Source organism: Lipotes vexillifer, unplaced genomic scaffold (assembly GCF_000442215.2).
Source record: "Lipotes vexillifer unplaced genomic scaffold, Lipotes_vexillifer_v1.1 scaffold1116, whole genome shotgun sequence".
Lineage (NCBI taxonomy): Eukaryota > Metazoa > Chordata > Mammalia > Artiodactyla > Lipotidae > Lipotes > Lipotes vexillifer.
Window position 1 is genome coordinate 216,561 of NW_006797545.1, and position 19,981 is coordinate 236,541.

The 19,981-nt window shown below is 43.8% G+C and overlaps 1 protein-coding gene across 2 annotated transcripts in view; it reads left to right on the forward strand.

The window, feature by feature from the left end:
- The window catches only part of SLC24A2 (solute carrier family 24 member 2), a 252,276-nt gene that overhangs the window by 162,416 nt on the left and 69,879 nt on the right, over positions 1-19,981 (forward strand). Inside the window, exon 4 of one of the 2 annotated variants that reach the window (XM_007469664.1) lies at positions 19,603-19,653. The exons of the other annotated variant lie outside the window; for it this stretch is intronic. Within the exon in view, the coding sequence (XP_007469726.1) occupies positions 19,603-19,653 (51 nt within the window). The remainder of the gene's footprint in view (positions 1-19,602; positions 19,654-19,981) is intronic. 2 annotated transcript variants of the gene reach the window in all.

Below are 19,981 nucleotides of genomic sequence, written 5' to 3' on the forward strand. Positions count from 1 at the left end.
ATTTAATCCTTACACTAGCCCTACTCCGTCAGTCAAAGAAGGACACTGAAAGGTAAAGAGGCTGTGTCTTGCCTCAGCAGGTGACACGGGAAGTAAATGGCAGAGCCAGAATTTGAACCTATGGCTGCCTGACTCAGTCCATTCTTGTAGTTCTTGTGTTGCTCTGCCTCCTTGTGTAACCTCGTGTCCAGCTCAGTGTCCCTTTTTCTTCTAACATAGATGCCAGCCTAAATACCAGGAGCTCTGACCTATCCCTGGACCAATTACACATTCATGTTGTAAGATGTGAATTTCCCCTACAGAAGCCTCTGCAGCAAGGCCTGGCCTGGCCTTAGCTTCCCCGCTCCATTCCCTCACACCTTGAGTTGCAGCCACACTCGTGAGTCCACAAGCACACTTTGCTCTCATTTGCTTTTGCTTAAGCGCATGGAATTACCACTGATCTCACCATCCAGCATGACATGGGTACTGTCCTACACAGCAAAAGGAACCCCATAGCCAACTCTGTAATTCCGGGAGAGCCCGGTGACTGGGTGATGAAATGGAGAGGTTGCTGTGAGGACAAGGCTTAGGGTTTGGCCGTGGTGCATATGTGGTGCAAGAGTCAGACTCTCAGCGTTCAGATCCTGGCTCAGCCTCTAGCTTGAGACCTCGAACAAGCTTCTCAACCTCATCGGGCCTCAGTTTTTCCACTTTTAAAATGGAATAATGTTAGCAGCACGAGCATAAGTTTATGAGTAGTATTTCCAACCTGAAAGGGCCTTGGTTTCTTCATTTGTAAAAAGGAATAATAATAGTTCCACCATCAGAAGTTTATGGTGAGTATTCAGTACAGCAGTACCCAGAAAGCATATAATTAGCGCTCCGTGACTGTGGGCAATGACTTTTCAGTTAAAATTGTGTTCAGTGTCATGTAATAGAATCCAACTACAGTGGCTTAATTTAATGGGTTTTTTTTTTCTTTAAGACTTTATTTTTCTAAAGCAGTTTAAGGTTTACAGTAAAACTGAGAGGAAGATACAGAGATTTCCCATATACCTCCTGCCCCACACATGCATATCCTCCTCCATTATCAACGTCACTCACCAGCATGGTACATTTTTGCTGAGCATGAACCCACACTGACACATCATAATCACCCAAAGTCCATAGATTACCTTAGCGTCCACTCTTGGTGGTGTACATTCTGTGGGCTTAGGCAAATGTATGATGACATTTATCCATCATCGTAATATCAAACAGTATTTTCACCGCCCTAAAACAACTCTGTCCTCTGCCTATTCATCCCTCTCTCCCTCTCTCTCACACACACCCCTGCAAACCACTGATCCGTTTATTGTCTCCATAGTTTTGCCTTTTCCAGAACATCATATAGTTGGAGTCGCAGTATATAGCCTCTTTAGGTTGGCCTTAATAGTTTTGTAGGATTTTATTTCTCTTATTTAACTAGAAGCCCATTAAAAGCAGTTCAAGCCTAGTAATACAGCTCCTCCTTGCCATGAGAGACCTGGTCTCCTGTTTTCTCATTCTTTCATCCGGAGCCTGTTGCTCTCATCCTCATCCCCAGAGGATGGAAGCTACCCCCTCCCCCACCATCATCATATCTGTATTCTGGGAAGGAAAAGACACCGGCTGTCTCTTTTTTGTAATCAGAAAAACCTTCCCCGGTCGGGGAACTAAGATCCCGCGTGCCGCATGGCGCAGCAAAAACAAAAACAAAAAAACAACAAACAAACAAAGAAAAACCCTTAGTGTTCCCAGAAGCAGACTTCCACTTACGTCACATGGGTGAGAACAGGGCTATGTGACCACCCCAACCTACAAAGGAGCCAGGAGTGGGCACTCTGCCCCCCCCAAACAGGGAACTCCATGGTAGATGCCAGTGAAGGTCAAATGTCCCTTCTTCCTGTCCCTAGTAACCTTCATCCTGTCTTTTCAAGTTCCTGACTTACAGAGAAGAGATGTGACGTTCCCCTGCTTCCTCCCTTTTAAAGCGTTCTCTGGTGGCCCATGAGTCCAACTTTTATACAGTGGCCCTGAATCCTTCCCCAGAAAAACCATGCCCCCAAACTAGCCACCTAAGCACCCTAAGGTTCCCCTAAGATACAGGTGAAATGATGGCCTACCTCTGTTCAAAACCATCTCACCAGCAGTAAGAGCCCGGGATTTTTGTGGTGACCCTAAGGCCCACTGTGACCTTCCTCCCTCCTTTCTTCTCCGTCCCGTTCATCTCTCCTCCTCTTTCTCAGCCGTCCTCTCCTTCCTCTCATGTGTCATTCCCTGTGCTCCACTCCTCTGCCTACCTAGCAGCTCCTCCTCACAAACTCCCAGCATCCTCCTGCCTCAGAGCCTTTGCACATGTTCCGTCTTCTCCCAGACATCCACATGGCCCCTGCTGTTCCTTCCTTCGAGTCAGCCTTCGCATGTCACCTGATGAGAAAGATCTTACTCATTCGGCCTTTGAAAAATAGAAAAATCAAAACAATGATAATAAAGCAGAGTTCTAGACCTTTCTTGCCCTGCAATATATTTCTCCATAACTGCCATGAATATATTTATTTGTTGTTTGCTGCCTGTCTCTACCCTTACACCTCTGACAGGGCAGGACATAGGGAAGGCTCTCCTCTATCTCCAGGGCCCAGCGTACATGGATCACAATCCATATTTGTTGAGTAGATTGAATGAGTGCCTGCTTTTATAATGTTTCTGCTGGAGAACATATGTCTCTAGCCACATAGATTGTCTTAATCCACGCCCTGTCAAAAGGCTCTTTGGTTGTGACCAGCAAAGTCCCGTTCAGTTGATGGTTGTCTCTGCAGTAGTGAGAAGCAATCATGTCTGCTGTGGCCACCACTGTATCTCCAGCCTCCAGGATGGCACTGACTTGGTCAATGTTTGCTGGATGATTGAATGAGTGAATCTCCTTGTAGTTCTAGAGTTATTGCTGCAGTGGGAAAGGTTTGCTCTCTGCCACTCACCTTCTTGATGAGTTCTCCTGTCCACTTCTTTGTCTTTTCTTTCCAAACCCTTTGTTCTTCTCTTATTTCCTTTTCTTTTCTTCCCTTTGATAAACTGTTGATCCTTTCATTTCTTGCATTTCATGGGCCTAACTTTATATGTTCAGAGAATTACCATCGGGCTTCCCTGGTGGTGCAGTGGCTCAGAATCTGCCTGCCAATGCAGGGGACACAGGTTCGAACCCTGGTCCGGGAAGATCCCACATGCTGCGGAGCAACTAAGCCCATGTGCCACAACTACCGAGCCTGCTCTCTAGAGCCCGCAAGCCACAACTACTGAGCCTATGTGCCACAACCACTGAAGCCCATGCGCCTAGAGCCTGTGCTCTGCAACAAGAGAAGCCACTGCAATGAGAAGCCCGCTCACTGCAACGAAGAGTAGCCCCCGCTCGCTGCAACTAGAGAAGAGCCCACGCAAAGCAACAAAGACCCAACGCAGCCAAAAATAAGTAAAATAAAATCAATTTTTAGAAAAATTTTTTTAAAATTACCATCACTGCAATATTATAAGGAGTTTATTGTTTTAACCATTCATTTTACAAATTCAGACACCTCTAAAATAGCATCTGCCATGAAATTGGGTATTAAGTTGTGTTTGAGAAGAAAACTACAAAAGAGGAAGGTCCGTATTCAGTTTTTAATGGATTCTTGGATCCCTCCCACAATTCTAGTAATTTCTCCTTCCTTGTGGAATTTCAAACTTTGATTTACCTTTTTTCATCATAACAACAATTTTATTATCAATAGCAAAACTTAACAAATAAGCGCACTTGATACCTTAGAAACACAAAAGTAGGGATAGTACTTGCCTAGGGGGCCTGTAATTGAAGTGAAGGATTATTTAACTACAGGGCATGAGACTGTTTAGAAGAGCAGGTCTCCAGGCCTGATATGTGTTTCTCTTGAGGCTGTTTTCATGACAAAATCTTCAGAATCCTGTAATAAGATGTCTGAAAGTGATACCGTACTCATAGTATGATACCTGCCTTGTTTGCTGTTAGAATGACGGGCAAATTTCCCCCATGGTGAATTCACTTCACGTTATCACAGCCAGTCTCTGCTGTTGTCACTTTCCATCCAACACGTTTATGTTACTTTCATTCAGGTTGACTGGAGGAGTGTCCTGGAGCATTTCGCCTGCCTTTCTGAAAGGGACAGTTTGGCTCCCTCATTTTCCTCCCACTAGCTCCTGTGACATCCTGATGCCATCTCTCCTGTTGCTTTATCAGTCTGGCTCAGGCAATGTGAGGTGACATGAATTCCAGGACATCTTGATTGTAAAAGCCTCACAAATGAATAGCAACTCTCTATTTTTTCACCATCTTCCCTGTACCCTAGATTATGTGTGTTCAAACATGGTTTTTAGTAGCAGCAGAACGTTTTGTTCAAAGGAATTCCCACAGGGAAGAATAAACACTCTTTTTAATAGTTAAAACTATTAAGAGTTCACTCATGTCAAATCCTGTATCACTATGCCCAATTCATTTACCTTCCTCTAGACCAGCAATACCAAACATAGAAGAAATGAAGGGCCGCTCGCAAGGGCAACAAAACCAAAAAGTACCAAGGACTAACCCAAAGAAAACGTCTAAGGACTTTATAGCAAAAACAGTAAATAGTCATTTCTGAAGAAATGCAAGAAGATCTAAACAAATGTTGGTATATTATAAAGGTATCAGTTCTCCCCAAGTTAAACTCTAAGTGCAACTCAGTGCTAAGTGAAATCCCAAAAAGATATCTATGGGACTTCATAACTGGACTTCGAAATTTATATAGAATAAGCAGGAAGAGCAAAGGCACTTTTCACACAAAAGAACAAAAAGGGAAAATACGCCCAGCAGAGATCAAGGTGCATCACAAAGCAGCAGCTTTTAGGTGCTCTTGTTGAAGGATTTGGGAGGAAGGGGAGAAGGCTGGACCAGAAGCAGCCAGGGTGTCCCCAGAGGCGGCCCCCGAAGAGCAGGAAGAAGCTGTGAGCACCACTGGGGGGTCTGTTACCGGCTCTGGGTGAAGAACTGTGGGGATGGGAGAGGGGCTCCCTCGAGCCCTAGAATCAGCCACGTGAAGGAGCAAGGCCCTCATTCCCGAGGCGGTGAAAGCACACCTTCACGGAATCGACATCACATCATGACAAGTGCAGATTAATAAACCCAACGGAGAATTCTGGCTGGTGCGCAGACAGCGCTGAGCGGCCTCAGAGGAAACTCTAAGTGCAGCTGAACTGCGCTGGCCAGACCTTCAGACACTTCATCTCCATGTGAACCAGGGGGCAGGGCCATCAGGAAGCGGTGCCTTCAGAGAAAGTGAGCTTCGAGAGTGGTTCTCAAAGGAGGTGAGGAGTGTGGGGGGGCAGGAAAGGTGGTGAAAAATTCAGGGCGATGGAACTGTCTGGAGAGACTCAAAACTACGTATGGTTGGCCCAGCCGAGATGGGGCTCCTTTGAAAGATGAGCGGGCATGTGGCTGTTTGCCCGCTGAACTAAGGCTCCAGCGGTTTCTCCTGTCCAGGGGCCCTTGGGGTGTGTCTGTGTGTGTATCTTTTTGTGTCCGTGTGTGTCTGCATGTGTGTCTGTGTGTGTGTCTACCATACCTGTGAGTGTGTGATTTAAGTGTAGGAAGCTAAAGGCCTAAGAGATGCTGAAGAGGAAAAACAAGAAAGTGGAACTTTCTAAGTGCTTGCTCTGTGTAACACACCTACCAGTCACCTCCTGGAATTCTCCCAGCAGCGACTCTGGGAATTATTGTGTGTTTTACCTCTGAGCAAAGTAAGGTTCAGCGAGGTGACACTACTTGCTCTTGGTCACCCAGCTCCTAAGTTTGCCTTCGGAGCCTGAACGCTTTGCACTCACACAGGACTTTCGTCTGTAGCCACAGGTGTCCATCTCCCGTACACACAGCCATGCAGCTCCCTATTTTGTAAGATCGCTTCAGTTCTTTAACATAGACATTGAGTGTTAATTTGGGGCTGACACTAAGATGAAACTTTCACTGGCTTGCTGGGTTTTCTTCTTTTTGCACCAAACAGCAGAACCTATTTCCCCAGCTTCTATTTTTAAAAACAGCTTCAATACGAGCGTTCAAAAATTGTCATTTGAAACCAGAAGAAAGTCACTTTCATGCCTATTTGATTCAAAATGGGGAGAAGTTATCCCTGAAAGGCAGTATTGTAACCTTTCTTTCTGTCCCAAATCGTAGATCAGTTTAAATTAGCAAGAAGGATGTTTGCGCGCTGCCTCAGCTGGTGCGTGAACAGGCAACAGGAGTGAAAATCTTCGCTGGAGAAGAATAAAATGCAATCTACTGGCCTTGTTTTTAATAAGTTGACAGCAGTTTAAGTGCCTGGAGAGAGGAAGGCAAGCTGTTAATGCCTCTCATAGAGCCAATTCAGGAACAAGTTAAATAGCTCCTCTCTTTGGGGAGTAGTAAAGCGTTACTCTCAGATTTGAACACCAAAGATGGTCGAAATTGAATCTCTCTTTGTGTTGTACACATTACAAATACATTTCATTTGGGGCATGAAGGGAATGTGAATGGTCTTACTGAAATAAATGCTTTTGAGGATGGGAATAGTTTCTCTCTCTCTCTTTCTCTCTCTTTGTCTCTCTCTGTCTCTCTCAAGTTTGCCTTGAAGTCAAGTCCACAAAGGTATACGGCCAAAAAAGTGACTTGATGCCATTTAAATGTAAACATTGCACGCAGAAAGAAAAAGATGATGAGGCATCCGTAAAGTTACAGCTGCATCTTTGTTCTCTTGAACTTATCACATGCTCAAGAGATGCAGTTAGAACTCCTTCAGAGGAGAGGACTCAGAAATCCCAGAGACAGAAAGCAGCTGTCACAGCTTTGACTATGTGGAGGACCGAAGGATGGGGGCAATCAGTGAAGGTGAAAAAAGCACTTCAGTTTTGTCAGTGACGGCCCATTCCAAAAGCATGTTGACATACAAACATCATCTGTGCGATAAGTGCATTCAAAAGTGTTTTCTCTCAAATAAAACACTAAAGACACCTCTGCTTTGTTTAATCAATAGCCAGGCCTCACTTAGTGGAATGCAGGTTGGACGACTTGCATTCAGTTATGAGACACTTTGCTCTGACAGTAGCCAGATCTCTTCCTAGTTTGTCTCTTGGTCTGGGATTTGCACTGTGCTGTGCACTCACCTCTGGATGTTGGTCATACCATAACAGCAAATCCTTGAGCTGCTATGAGGGTCCATTTCTCTTCTGATCTCACGATATCAGAGCCACCCAATCTGGCCTCTTTGCCTCAGCCATTAAAAAGAATTCCCTGACCCACATCAAACTGTCCTTTACCAGTTGCCTTGGGGCTCAGATGAGACTATATGATACACGTGTGCAAGTGCACGCGCACACGCGCGTGCACGCACACACGCACTCAGAGAGTGCAGCAGCATTGTGATTTATATAAAGCTTATGGATCTACATCAGATTGGTTTCTTATTTGTGTGTGGGTTCATGTATTCATTCATTCACAAAATGCATTCCTATTGCAATCTGAGTAAGTAGTCACCCCATTTGAGAACATTTCTCTTTACAAGCCCCCACTGTAGGTAAGTCTCTGGGGGAACAGAAGTTGGTGCTTGGTCCAGACTAGTTAACTTCCTGAAAACCAGCTTAAATGCTGTTGCTGAAGCTGAGCTTTAGCAGTGCAGTTGCAGTAACCTCTGTGGCTACTTTTGCGGTGGTGATTTCTCTCTTTGACTCCCCAGGCTGGCGGCACTTAATCCCAAATAACCAATAGCAAAGGTAGCTTTGCTTCAACTCTAAGGCCTTTAGGCCAGAACCACCATCATTGGCAGGAATTAAAAATCATGGTGAGTCCATCTCATTCCAGAAAACTCTTCGTAATGAAAAGTCTCCTCTTCCATTTCTGAAAAAAACTTTACCCAGTTGTTATCTCCCTTTCCATGCATCCTGTTCCCATTCATGGCACAACAGGTCACGCAGAGTTTCCTATCTAGAAAAAGTTACAAATTCTTTTCTTGACCTCAGGACTGTTTCCCATCTTCTTTGTGCAAGTCAGGATTAGAAGGTGAGGAGCTGACCCTTGGAGCTTAAAGGTAGCATCTTGCAATGTGTCCGTTGAGACAGACTCTGTCCTACGCTAGGTGTGTTCACGGTGGCATCTTCCCACTAGGCTCGTGGGAGGAGGAGTACAGTGTAGCTGCTCAGCAGACACACTGTGGAGCCAGCCACCTGGGTTTGAACCCCAGCTCTGCCACTTACTAGTTGTGTGACCTTGGGTGAGTTATTTAACTTCTCTATAATTCAGCTTCCTCTTCTGTAAAATAGGGAAGACAAGAGCATCTATCTCTTAAGGGTGTTGAGTGTATTCAGTGAAGTGCTGTTCTCAGAGCACATAGAACAGCGCTTGATACATCATTAGTTCTAGGTAGGTGTCTGCCAAATTGATTTCTTTTTTTTTTTTTTTCTTGCAGCTGTCATATTTTTAGGCAGTTTTCAGTGGTTCGATAGTAAGTCATTGAATTATGTATCTTATCTCTATTTTCCCTTAAAAAGCAGCCTCTTCAGCATGTACCAGTTTTTTAGATCCTGCGACAATTGTCTATAAGATAAGATGGGAACTGGTCTTCGTGGCAATCTGGCTTTTAGTTGAGCAAAAGTCATCCTGAAGTTGAATAATTATACTTTCTGTATTTCCAAATTCTCCTGTCCTTTGCACAATGAAAAGTACATCAATGTGACATGGTACTTAACTCATTTCCTTCCAGAAAGTCCCAGTTTCCTCTGGGGTCCATAGCTTTAGGATATTTGGCAGACTAAAAAAAAAAAATTCCTCTTTCCAACATATTGATAAAAATCTGCATAAGCAATTACTGTACTAATATTTTTAACCCTGCTGAAACATCCTTAGGGCACTGTTTGTGCAGTTAGGGGTTATAAGATCCTACAGTACCCGGCTTCCTCCTGTGTCATCAGAGCTCTGGTTCACTGGCAGGCATTTGCTGTTTAATATAAGGCGCATAGTGGACTATTTAGGAAACATATCTTAATCTTTTACCCTGTCCTTGCATCCTGGATTTTAAACTCACTCGTATGGTCCCATTTTATATAGTATGGTATTTAAGTAGGAGTAATGGTAAATGGATTTACAATTCAATGAAACTTAGAGGATTGCATGAACATTCTTTCTAATTTAAATTTGATCCTTTAAGTTTTTCATAATTTGGGGTGATTGTTTCTATTGTGGTAGGGAGCCAGGTATTCAATGCAGTGACATCCTGAACAGCACTGAAGTGTAGAATACAAAATTATAGGGGTAGTTTTGACTTTGAATTACTTCCACATCAGTGGCATTAACTTCCTTTGTCTTCCAGTCGTTTTTCCCTCAATTTCATTCTGTTCTTAAATTCTCTTGCCTTCTCATTCTTCTCTCTTATCTCATGCCCTTTTTTTTCCCCCTTGGATGGCTGAAGTTTGTTTGTCTATTTTATTGTTTTTCCTCTCCTCTTCTAAGATACTTTTCTGATATTTTTTGATGCTCAGTGCATCAGAGGGTAGAAACTCAGCTGTGCTGACCCAACGGCTGGATATAATTTAGCACTGATTCTCTCTGCCTGGCAGACTCTTCTGAATCCAGCCAGGCTGCAGGATGGGATCCAGGAGAACATCCAAATTGTTCTCTAGCCAGCATGCGGCATCCATTCCGCACACCAGTGGGGTTTTTTTGGTTTTGTTTTTTTATCTCCATTTCCAAGCCATTGCCACCATTTTGTCTTCTATGTGCGGAGGACTGTCCTGATGGCACTTTCGCATGATGTAAATCCTCCTACTTTACAGAAGCAATGAAGAGGAGTCCAACAGTTGAGGCCGCGTGCATTTTCTCTTCACAGACTTCCTCCCTGCAGAGAGAGTGAAGACAGAATAGTTGAAACTGTGGAGTTAAAACACTAAAATGGAAGGAATCATAGACGTCCATACCAAAGGAAACTAGGCTGAGGAAGACTAACAGAACACTATTAAATAGAGATTTAATTCAATTCAGCAGCATTTGAACACCTACAGAGTGCCAGGAACTATGCTGGGTGTACAAATTAACAAAATGAGTACGTGGATTCCTTGCCCTAAAGGACAGAAAGCAAGTAGGTTAAGGTGCCTTTGATGAGCGCGCACAGAACGGTATACTTGGAACAGACACGTGGGAGAATGTGACTTACACTAGGGATGGGGGGCATTCAGGAATGCTGCGTGCAGGAGGGAACCTCAAACCTGGGTTCCAAGTGATTCAGTAAGTTGGGAGACCTAATAAAATTCCAACACAAAAAGACGGTATGCGTGGGATTTAGAGGTGTATGTTCAGTTGGTGTTTTGAAAGCCTTACCCTGGTAACATTGTGAAAGATAGGTGAAAGGTGCCAGGGCTACGCGGTAGGTGGTAAGAAAGTTTAGGAAATGAGAGTTCCAAAAGGACTATTGCAGTAACCTCAGCAAGGCCTGCTACTAAGGCAGGGACAGTGGGAATGGAACAGAAAAGACAGAATTGAGGATATTTAGGGGTAGAATTGATAGGGCTTCATGACTGGTTGGGTTGTGGGTATGGCTTATGGAAGTATCAACATCACCTAAAGCTCTGCCCTGTGGATCTTAGTCACATGTGATATAACCAAGCTCGCATGTCTATGAAAGAAAACCGTGGGCTTATCTGTATGTGCCACCTCGAAAAATCCTTATGTTCGAAAAATCCTTATTCCACGGATAGGGGAAGGGAATGGAATACTTTGCCACTTTTAAGACTGAGCAATAAATGTGTTTGTATCCTCCACCCCAAATTTGATAAGACTTAATCAGAAAGTACCTTTTGCCTGATTTGGTAAACATAATCTTTCCATTTACAGAGATGCAAAAAAGTACCCAAGATGTTAGATGTCATTAGTGAATATGTTAGCTTCTTAACCCACTACCTACCCAAAAAACTTTGGAAGAACATGTTTTAGTTGTCAAGTCAAAGCCCGTGGGGCTCCACAGTACAAATGATGGGGCCATCATGCTATATTGTCACGTGCTTTTCTCCGTCCCTTTGGGAAAAGGGAAAAACATTCTGCCAAAGTCTCAGTGTTTAAAGTTACCTTAAGATTGTTATTGAGATTTTTTAGGGGCTTCCCTGGTGGCGCAGTGGTTGAGAATCCGCCTGCCGATGCGGGGGACACGGGTTCGTGCCCCGGTCCCGCGGAGCGGCTGGGCCCGGGAGCCATGGCCGCCGGGCCTGCGCGTCCGGAGCCTGTGCTCCGCAACGGGAGAGGCCACAGCAGTGAGTAGGCGCGCGTACCGCAAAAAAAAAAAAGGACACTCATAGAAGCCGAGGGACTCTTGTTTTTTTTGTTGTTGTTGGTTTTTTTTGCGGTACGCGGGCCTCTCACTGTTGCGGCCTCTCCCGTTGCGGAGCACAGGCTCCGGACGCACAGGCTCTGAGGCCATGGCTCACGGTCCCAGCCGCTCCGCAGCATGTGGGATCTTCCCGGACCGGGGCACGAACCCGCGTCCCCTGCAGCGGCAGGCAGACCCTCAACCACTGCGCCACCAGGGAAGCCCGGGACTCTTGTTTTTAACCACACTAGGGTTGATCTCTTGCCTGGTGGCTCACTGTTTTTCTTTAAAACTCCTGTCCAGAAACCTGCTTGCTCGCTCCTGTTCTCTCCCCTCCGCAATCTGCCTCAGAAGGAAAGCAGCAGAGCAGCTCTTCCTATAGTCCCATTTTTCTTGCTTGATCATTCAGAGCATGTAAATTACAGTGAAATATGGCCTGAGTCAGCTCCTCACAGGACAGAAATCAGTAACCATTGACATTGCCAAGCAACACCGCAGAGGAGCAAGGCTGCAAATTAGGTGACAAATTTATAAGAAGTTGGAGTATCTGGGGACTCGCTTGGGCGTTTCATCATGAACCATCTGGATGATCCACAGTAATGACCACACATTATTGTTCACTGTTCGAGGATGATAATTCCCGTATAATTATATGGCACCTCCCTCTGTGATCCTCACCTGCCTTTCAGAACCTTTCATTGTGTTTTTCACATTCCAGATATTTCCCTGCAAAATAATTGGGAACAGTTATACCTAATGGGCAGTGTTCCTTCCTCTCCAAAATAAGATTGTTTTAAAAAATTTACTCTGTTGGCTCATGTGATGGCAGAGCTGGATGGGCAAGGACATGCAAAAAAAGAGGGTATTAGTCATGGCATCATAGCAGCTCCATTGGCCTGACATGGACTCAGCCTTGGTGTCCCAGAGGAACCTGAGGTGATAGGTAAGCCTTGAGGGAGACAAGGAAGAGAACCAGAGTCCTTGACCTTCTGGAGAAGGGTGACCTAACAAGGACCCCCTCCCAGTTCCAATAGCCTAACTGGTCTCATTTCTTCATTCATTCATTCAACTAATATTTATAAGAAAATTGGACTAAGCATCCTGATTTTAAACCAAAGGTTACAAATTGCTGGGCCAAATATGACCCAGAGTGTTTTCTGTTTTTTTTTTTAAATTTGGAATTAGTTGCCAACCTTTAAAATCAGGAATTTTCACATAAAAATCCGGATCTCTGGCTTCCCTTGAATAATCAGATCTATCAGCACTGTAACTGCCTTCCGCCATGGAGTGGGAGCTGACTGGCTGCTTCCCCTCTTTAGGCATGCACTGGCCAGTTTTCCATAATCCCCACCACTCCCTATTGTCATCCCCAGTCCACTTTCTCACCTACACACCTGGCCCCTGTGGTTCATTGGTGCTTTATCAGGATGCTGCTGTACTCCAGACACTGGGCCAGCTGCTGGGGATCTTTCTGACCCCTGATTTGGCCACCAATGTAGTATCAGTATTTCCTAGTGACTGGGGCCTCAGAATGATATCAGCGGATGGATATCAACAAGGAAATACATGTAGAAAGTGAGGGAGATAAGAACAACAGCAGTAACAAACCAGTGTGTCTGGGTTTGCAGGAAGCTTGAAAAGGAAGAGTGAGTATTTCATGAAGGGGCGTGAGTATTTCAGAGGGCGCGAAAATCAGGTGATAAATGTCTAAGAGGTGGTGTGTGTGTATGTACATAAATCCTACTTGACACTCAATAGCTGATGGAGGGTTACTCACAAGTTCAGCCCTTTGTTTTCATTTGGAAAGTTCTTGCCTTGCTTCCAAAAGCCTAAGTGAGAGGTTTTAATCTCATAGAAGAAAAAGAAGCACTCGTTAGCATAGATTTGGAAGAGCCGAATACGAAAAGAACTCCATAGGGCAAAATCACCTCCGTTTATACCTTGTATATGACATAGATGTGTTACCACATGTTGGGTACAGCTGTCCCCAGGTAGCCGTGTATTCAGGAGCCTCTTAGGGAAGTTTAACACACTAATATCATTCCCCCACAGACTGTTAAGCAGAGCTTCTGCAATGAGTCAGTACTTTAAAAGCTTTTTGTGAGTGAGAATTTGAATCTGAAGGTTAAAGTATTCCTTTTCTTCTGACTTGAGTCTGAAGTGAGAATATGGTTGTTTCCTCACTTAACCTCAGTCTCTTAAAGTTTTGTTTTTTTAGGTAAAACAAAATTACTTGCCTTGACATGAACATTTGATATAAAAGAATAATGACCAAAGAAAGCCTTTTAATGGAAAGCAATTAATTTCGGTGGTCCTTGCAGCCCTTTTTTAGGTAAAATCAAAAAAAAAGCTTTAAATTGGGCTATATTAGAAATATCTTTTAACTCAGAATACTTTTTTTTTTTTTTTGTCTGCGCTAGGTCTTCATTGCTGCGCGTGGGCTTTCTCTAGTTGCGGCGAGCGGGGGCTACTCCTCGTGGCGGTGCGTGGGCTTCTCATTGCAGTGGCTTCTCTTGTTGCAGAGCACGGGCTCTAGGCGCACAGGCTTCAGTTGTTGTGGCGCACGGGCTCAGTAGTTGTGGCTCACAGGCTCTAGAGCGCAGGCTCAGTAGTTGTGGCGCACGGGCTTAGTTGCTCCGCGGCATGTGGGATCTTCCCAGACCAGGGCTCGATCCCGTGTCGCCTGCATTGGCAGGCAGATTCTTAACCACTCTGCCACCAGGGAAGCCTATACGTGTTTTTTTTTTGATGAAAAATTTTCACACAGGAATAGAAGAGAAGCAAGATCAACCCACGTACCCTGCAAGAAACTTAAAAATTGTATAGATCTACAAATATAAATGTTATGTTTGTAGGGAGTGAACGGAAAATGACAAATACACAACTCTCGTACTGTTCATTCACAAAACTTCAATAATGAAAATAAATTCACAAGTTAAAAAAAAGAAAGAAAGGAAACCACCTCAGGCTAAAATGTTAATACTGCCAAACATGGTTCTGGAAGTTAGCCAGGGCAGCCTTTCATTAAACTGAAAGTTTTCCTTTTGACAGTCTTCCCTGTGTTTAAGATGTCTAGTGGGGGTTGTTGACTTGCAGACATTGAGCATTGACATTGACATTGGTGCCCACCCGCGGAGATAATTAGAGTTTGATAGGATCTAACAACCTCATGCTGGGCTGAAATAGATATTTCTGTTGGAACTTTGGCAGACAATGAAGAGAGGTACCAATTATTAAGGATGCCTCTGCCACCCAGCACAAAGTGCTATAGAGACATGTTCTTATCTGATCCTCCAAAAACCCTCCTGAGAATAGGAGTTTACTGCTCTTGTCCCCATTTTACTGAAGAAGAGACTAAGGTGCAGAGAGGATCACCCAGCTCATAAGTAGTAGAACCAAGCTTTGAATTAGCTGTCTTATCTGTCTCACTCAGAAGTACTCTTTTTTTTTTTTTAGTTTAGTTTATTGAGGTATAGTTGATGTACAATGTTGTGTTAATTTCTACTCTACAACAAAGTGCTTCAGTTATACATATATATAAATTCTTTTTTATATTCTTTTCCATTATGGTTTATCACAGGATATTGAATATAGTTCCCTGTGCTGTATAGTAGGACCTTGTTGTTTGTCCATTCTAAATATAAGAGTTTGCATCTGCTAATCCCAACCTCCCAAGCCATCCCTCCCCCACCCCACCCCACCCCCTGAACTTTGATAGTGATATTATGGTGTCAGCAGTCCAGAAGCCTTAGACATCAGTGCCTGCCTTCCTGAGTTCAGCAAATCCAGGGAAGTTCAACAAACCAAAGCATCCTAAACCTGTTATTTGGGAGCTGTGCATTTATATGCTTTGTTTAAGAAATGTGAGGAGAACATGTGATATGAGAAAAGCACTGTTCTAGTTGGGAGAGATCCGAAGAGGAATCCAAAGAGGGTCTCAGCCTCCAACATGTGGAGAGACAGTCTTGTGTGCAGATATTAGAAGGAAAGGTGCATAGGTCCAAAGCTGGAACATGGTGGTCAGATGAATGAAGGGTCTGCTTTTCACATCCTGTTCCAATGGTTACGGTCCATGTTTTGACATTCCCCATAGATCTGAGAGTAGAAGGGCAGGACTGACAAAGAAATGTCTTTCTAATTCTAGCCCCAGCAAGGCAAAATATCTTTTATTGTTGGGCAACAAATAGCTATTTTAAACTTCTGTAAGTACTGTTGAATTAGTTTTAACAGACTAAACCCATGTAAACTACCAAGTTCTCTAAGTGTTCTGCTCCATGTCCCATAGGTTCTCTTTCACTCTTCTTGGTGATGCTTGCAATAATGAAGCTGCCCATTACTGATTGCTTAGTGGGTATTATTATCTCATCTACTCTTCACCACAACTTTGTGGCGTAGATATAGTCATGCCACTTTACAGCTGAGGACACTAAGGCTCAGAGAGGTAAATTTGCTCAAAGTCACACAGCTAATAAGTGGCAGATCTTGGGTTCAAACCTATACCCTGGCTTCAAAGCCTATGTTCTTAACTTCTATTTGCTACTGAAAATAATCCTTTCATGGATGTGATGTAATCTGGTATCTGTACACAACTCCTTGATAGGTATTAGACAGCTTTACCAAGAAACCACTCTCTGTTGTTTAGAAACCTTAATTTTTAGATCTTCAAACTCAGTTCAAACCGGTATCAAAAATAAAGCAGCTCTTTGATTTAAGAAAACAAACAAGTTAATCATTTGTTTCCATCAACCAACACTTAATAAATACTTGCTCTCACTGATTTCTCTACCTCTGTTCTTCATTCTAACAAAATGAATTCAGCATAGATGCTTCTGTTGACTTTCTGTTGTATACGTCAGAATTTTGAGGCCTGAAAGGTGAGAAGTCACTTTTCTGCTGCTCCTGTCTGGGGAGATTTGCTGAGAAAAGGGTTAAGAATGCCAGAGGCTTCAAAAGTAGAGCTGAGAAGGTCAGCGTTGGAAGGAGAAATCTGTGTCCATGCCCTTTTTAAGAAAGGAAGAAATTGGGAGCCCAAAACCCTAGTTCTTATTCAGATTCTTTGAGACTAAAGACAAGATCCTTCCCTTGACTTGTCAACCAAGAAATATGGATAAGAATTCAGAGGTACCTTAAAGCCAGGTGATGACGTTGCTGACAAGACCTGAAAGGAAGTGGACAGAGGAATGACAGAAGATTCAAGCCCTCCTAGAGATCTGGGAGCTTGGGTGCCTGTGGACCCAGCTGTCCAACTAGCATGAGCGAGTGTGGGCATCATGTTAGACAGCATCATAGGCTCATCTCAAACACCAACCACTGGGTTCTGGAATTTTTCTTAGGCTGTAGGTCTTCTTAGAGAAATGTTACATAGAAGAGGCACCAGGTGGTACCCAGCATTATATTCACTGCTGATTCATCCGTCTCCCAGTCCTGGCTGCCTCTTGCTCAGTTGACGTAATGGAAGTTGCTCAATGGTACTAAACAGCAGCCTCTTGAATCCCCCCACTTCTCCCTCCCATCCCAAAGAAACTCAGCTTGGATTGGGCGCAGTTTGAATCTTAATCCAGTGGTGCTAAAGGTGCCCTGGCTACTGTCCATGGGGAGTGTGCTCACTGGAGGCCGTTGCCCCTTACGGGTGAGTTTTCGTTCATGCCTCTCAGGCCACTTTCCATGAGGTGTCCATGGTATGCGGGACACCAGCCAGGTGCGTGACGTGCTCTGGCTTATGGATGCAAGTCATGTTTGTCCTAGTCGCATGTCACACTCCTCTTCCTACACCCCCCGAGCCCCTGGTTCAAGGAAGGGAGGCACCAGCTCTCGGAGATGCTGTCCCACCAGCCCCAGGATGCCGCCCTGACCATTTGAAAGCGTTGAGGTGCTGAGTTCACCGTCTCACCACGCCCTTGCTGTCAATGTTAAAAACTTCATTCCAGTAGGCTGGTTTCCTTCACATTCTTGCATGCCCTTTCTTTAGTAAGCAACCAGCATGGTTCCCTTCACTTGGGCAAATGTTGTTCCCCTGCCCTCCTAGCTCACTGTGCTTTGAGTTGCTACATCACCTGTTGTTATTCAGCCCTTCACTGCTCTTATTCTTTCTCTTCCACCACCTTTAGCCTCCTTTTTTATATGTTTTGTCCAGTTCTTGTCCCGCTGCCCCAGTCCTCATTCAAGGAAGCAGCTAAGAAACAATCTAGGCATTGCCACAGCAGCAAGAATGTGTGAGCTTTGTCAGTCACCCACAGATCCAATTTTGACTATGTAAGAATAAATTAATTAAAGAATATGATTGTATTTATTTATACCTGGCTCCGGGAGAGAGGAGGTAAAAAAATAATCACGTCTGCCACAAGCAGATGTTTGAAAGTTTCGGAATGATACGTGAAGACCAGTGTGTGCATACAGACGGGTTGCATCTCAAAAGACAAAAATGCAATCATGTATCTTCGTTGTGTAGAATATGGTTTACACCCAACTGTGTAAACACAGAGCTGCCCACGTTCTGTTTCCTCGGCAGGTAAAGAGAATGCCAGCTGCTTATTCTACTGCTTTACCTCAGGGAAAGTGCAGAGGTTACAAAAAAATTAGGTGGCTGATATAATTCATCAATTTACTGCAAGATCATACACACACACACACACACACACACACACACACACAAATACAAAAGCATAGATTATGTGTAAAGCCACCATGAACATGTTTTAATATTTATGAAGGTATTTGGATCATTTTAAAATCCCAGACTTGTGCAATGTCATATATATAATAGACTAATCTTCTTAAAATACCAGAAAAAAAATTTTTTTCTACAGAAGGCAATCCCCAGAAGTCATTTTTTTAAAAAAACTTCCTTGTTTTTACACAAAATTCAATTTCTTATTGAAGCACTTGCATCCTTTGGCGTGTATCTAACAAAATCCAGAAGAGGCAGGTTTTTGCAGAAACGTAAAGATGAGGTGATTTTCCTCCCCAAAAGGCATAATTGTGTGTTGGTTTTTGTTAAAATAGCTTTAGGTAAAATTTTAGGCACACGGGGAAAGAATATATATAGAATGTGTATAATATAAGCAGAAGAATATATATGATTGTGTTTTAAGCTAAAGCCTTTTGTACACAAAACCCATCAGTTATTAGTTCATTCACATGTGAATTTGTAGCAGTCGACCAAGTTAATGAGCCATGGAAGCATTCTACAGAATCACAGGAATATCTGTTGAGTGTCATTAATTTCTTGAATTTTTATTGGGAGAGTGTTATTATGACCAGGGAAAAGATTTCTAACCTGCTCACAATGATGCTTCAAAAAACCGGGAATTTTCAGATGAACAAGAATGAAAGTTTCTATTTTAGAACTGAAGTAAGAAAACAGAAATGATGCGTCCCCACCCGCTCCGTCCCTCCACCCAAGCTGCCACTTCCACCAGCTGACTCAGAAGAACTTGATTTCCATTACAGCAGAGTCCTTTGGTGAGCTGCACCCAGGAGATTGCCTCCTGGCCCCTGCAGTCTACACAGCAGCAGACAGTGCCCTGAGCTGGGAGTTGTGGCTGCTCTGTCACCTGTCCCTTCCCTGGGAATACGCCTCCCCCTTCCTCCCAAAGCTTTCAACGCCTTTCCCATCCCCCGCCCCTTCCCCCCCGCCCCCCACAACACACACTAAAGCACGCTGCACCCATGGTATTCAGTGCTTTCTGTCTAAAGTACAAGATTAGAAATGAAAGGGAAGTTTAGAACCTGGTTTTGTATTGGGGATTTTCCCAGGTAGCCTTCCTTACTAATCTCTAGGAAGTAGAGTTCTATTGGAGAAAAGCTGTGAAATGAACTCCTGGGACCTGCTGTCCCACGGCAAGGAATCCTGGTGTCTACAAGCCTCAGTGGGTCTGGGCATTGTCCTTGTCCAGCCCTTTCTCTTGGAATGTCACCTCTAAAAATTATAGGCCTAGGCTGGACCTGGTGTGAAGATATCTTTGCCAAGTATTTGTTTCATCCGATGTTAAAATAACTGTGTCCTATTCTGGAATGCAGGGCAAGTCCTACCCCCCGGTGGAATAATATATTTTAAGTGATTTCTGAAAGTGGGTCGTGAAAGCCATCAGCCACATGGCCCATGTTTGCACATCTCTATATAGTTACAGTTGCAGAATTTGACAGTGTAACTATGAATCTGATTAATTGAGAATGTGTAAAAACAAAGTTCTTGCATTACAGCTCGTTCCTTATCTTTGTGTCTTTTACTGTGATGTTGTAGAACTTGGATCATATGGAAAACTAAAATATTATGACACAATGACTGACGAAGGTAAGAATGATTTTAGAATTGTATGCACTGGCTTTTTTTTTTCGTTTATGGTGTCTGTGGCTTGCCCATTTTTTTTTTTTAGTTTTCTTTTCCCCCTCTTTGCATGACTTCAGTGACATTGTGTGTTTTATTATTCTTTCCACATTTTTGTCTAGTTTTTTCCATCGTGTTGGTTTGGAATTGGAGACGTGCAATACCATGAGCAATCATGTTATTCCATTCAAACGATCCAAACCATCTCAGTTGTGTAACACAGTCAGAGAAATGGTGTCAGCCACATAAGCACAGGCCCACACCCACTGGGTCATCATTATTTCCTCCACGTGCT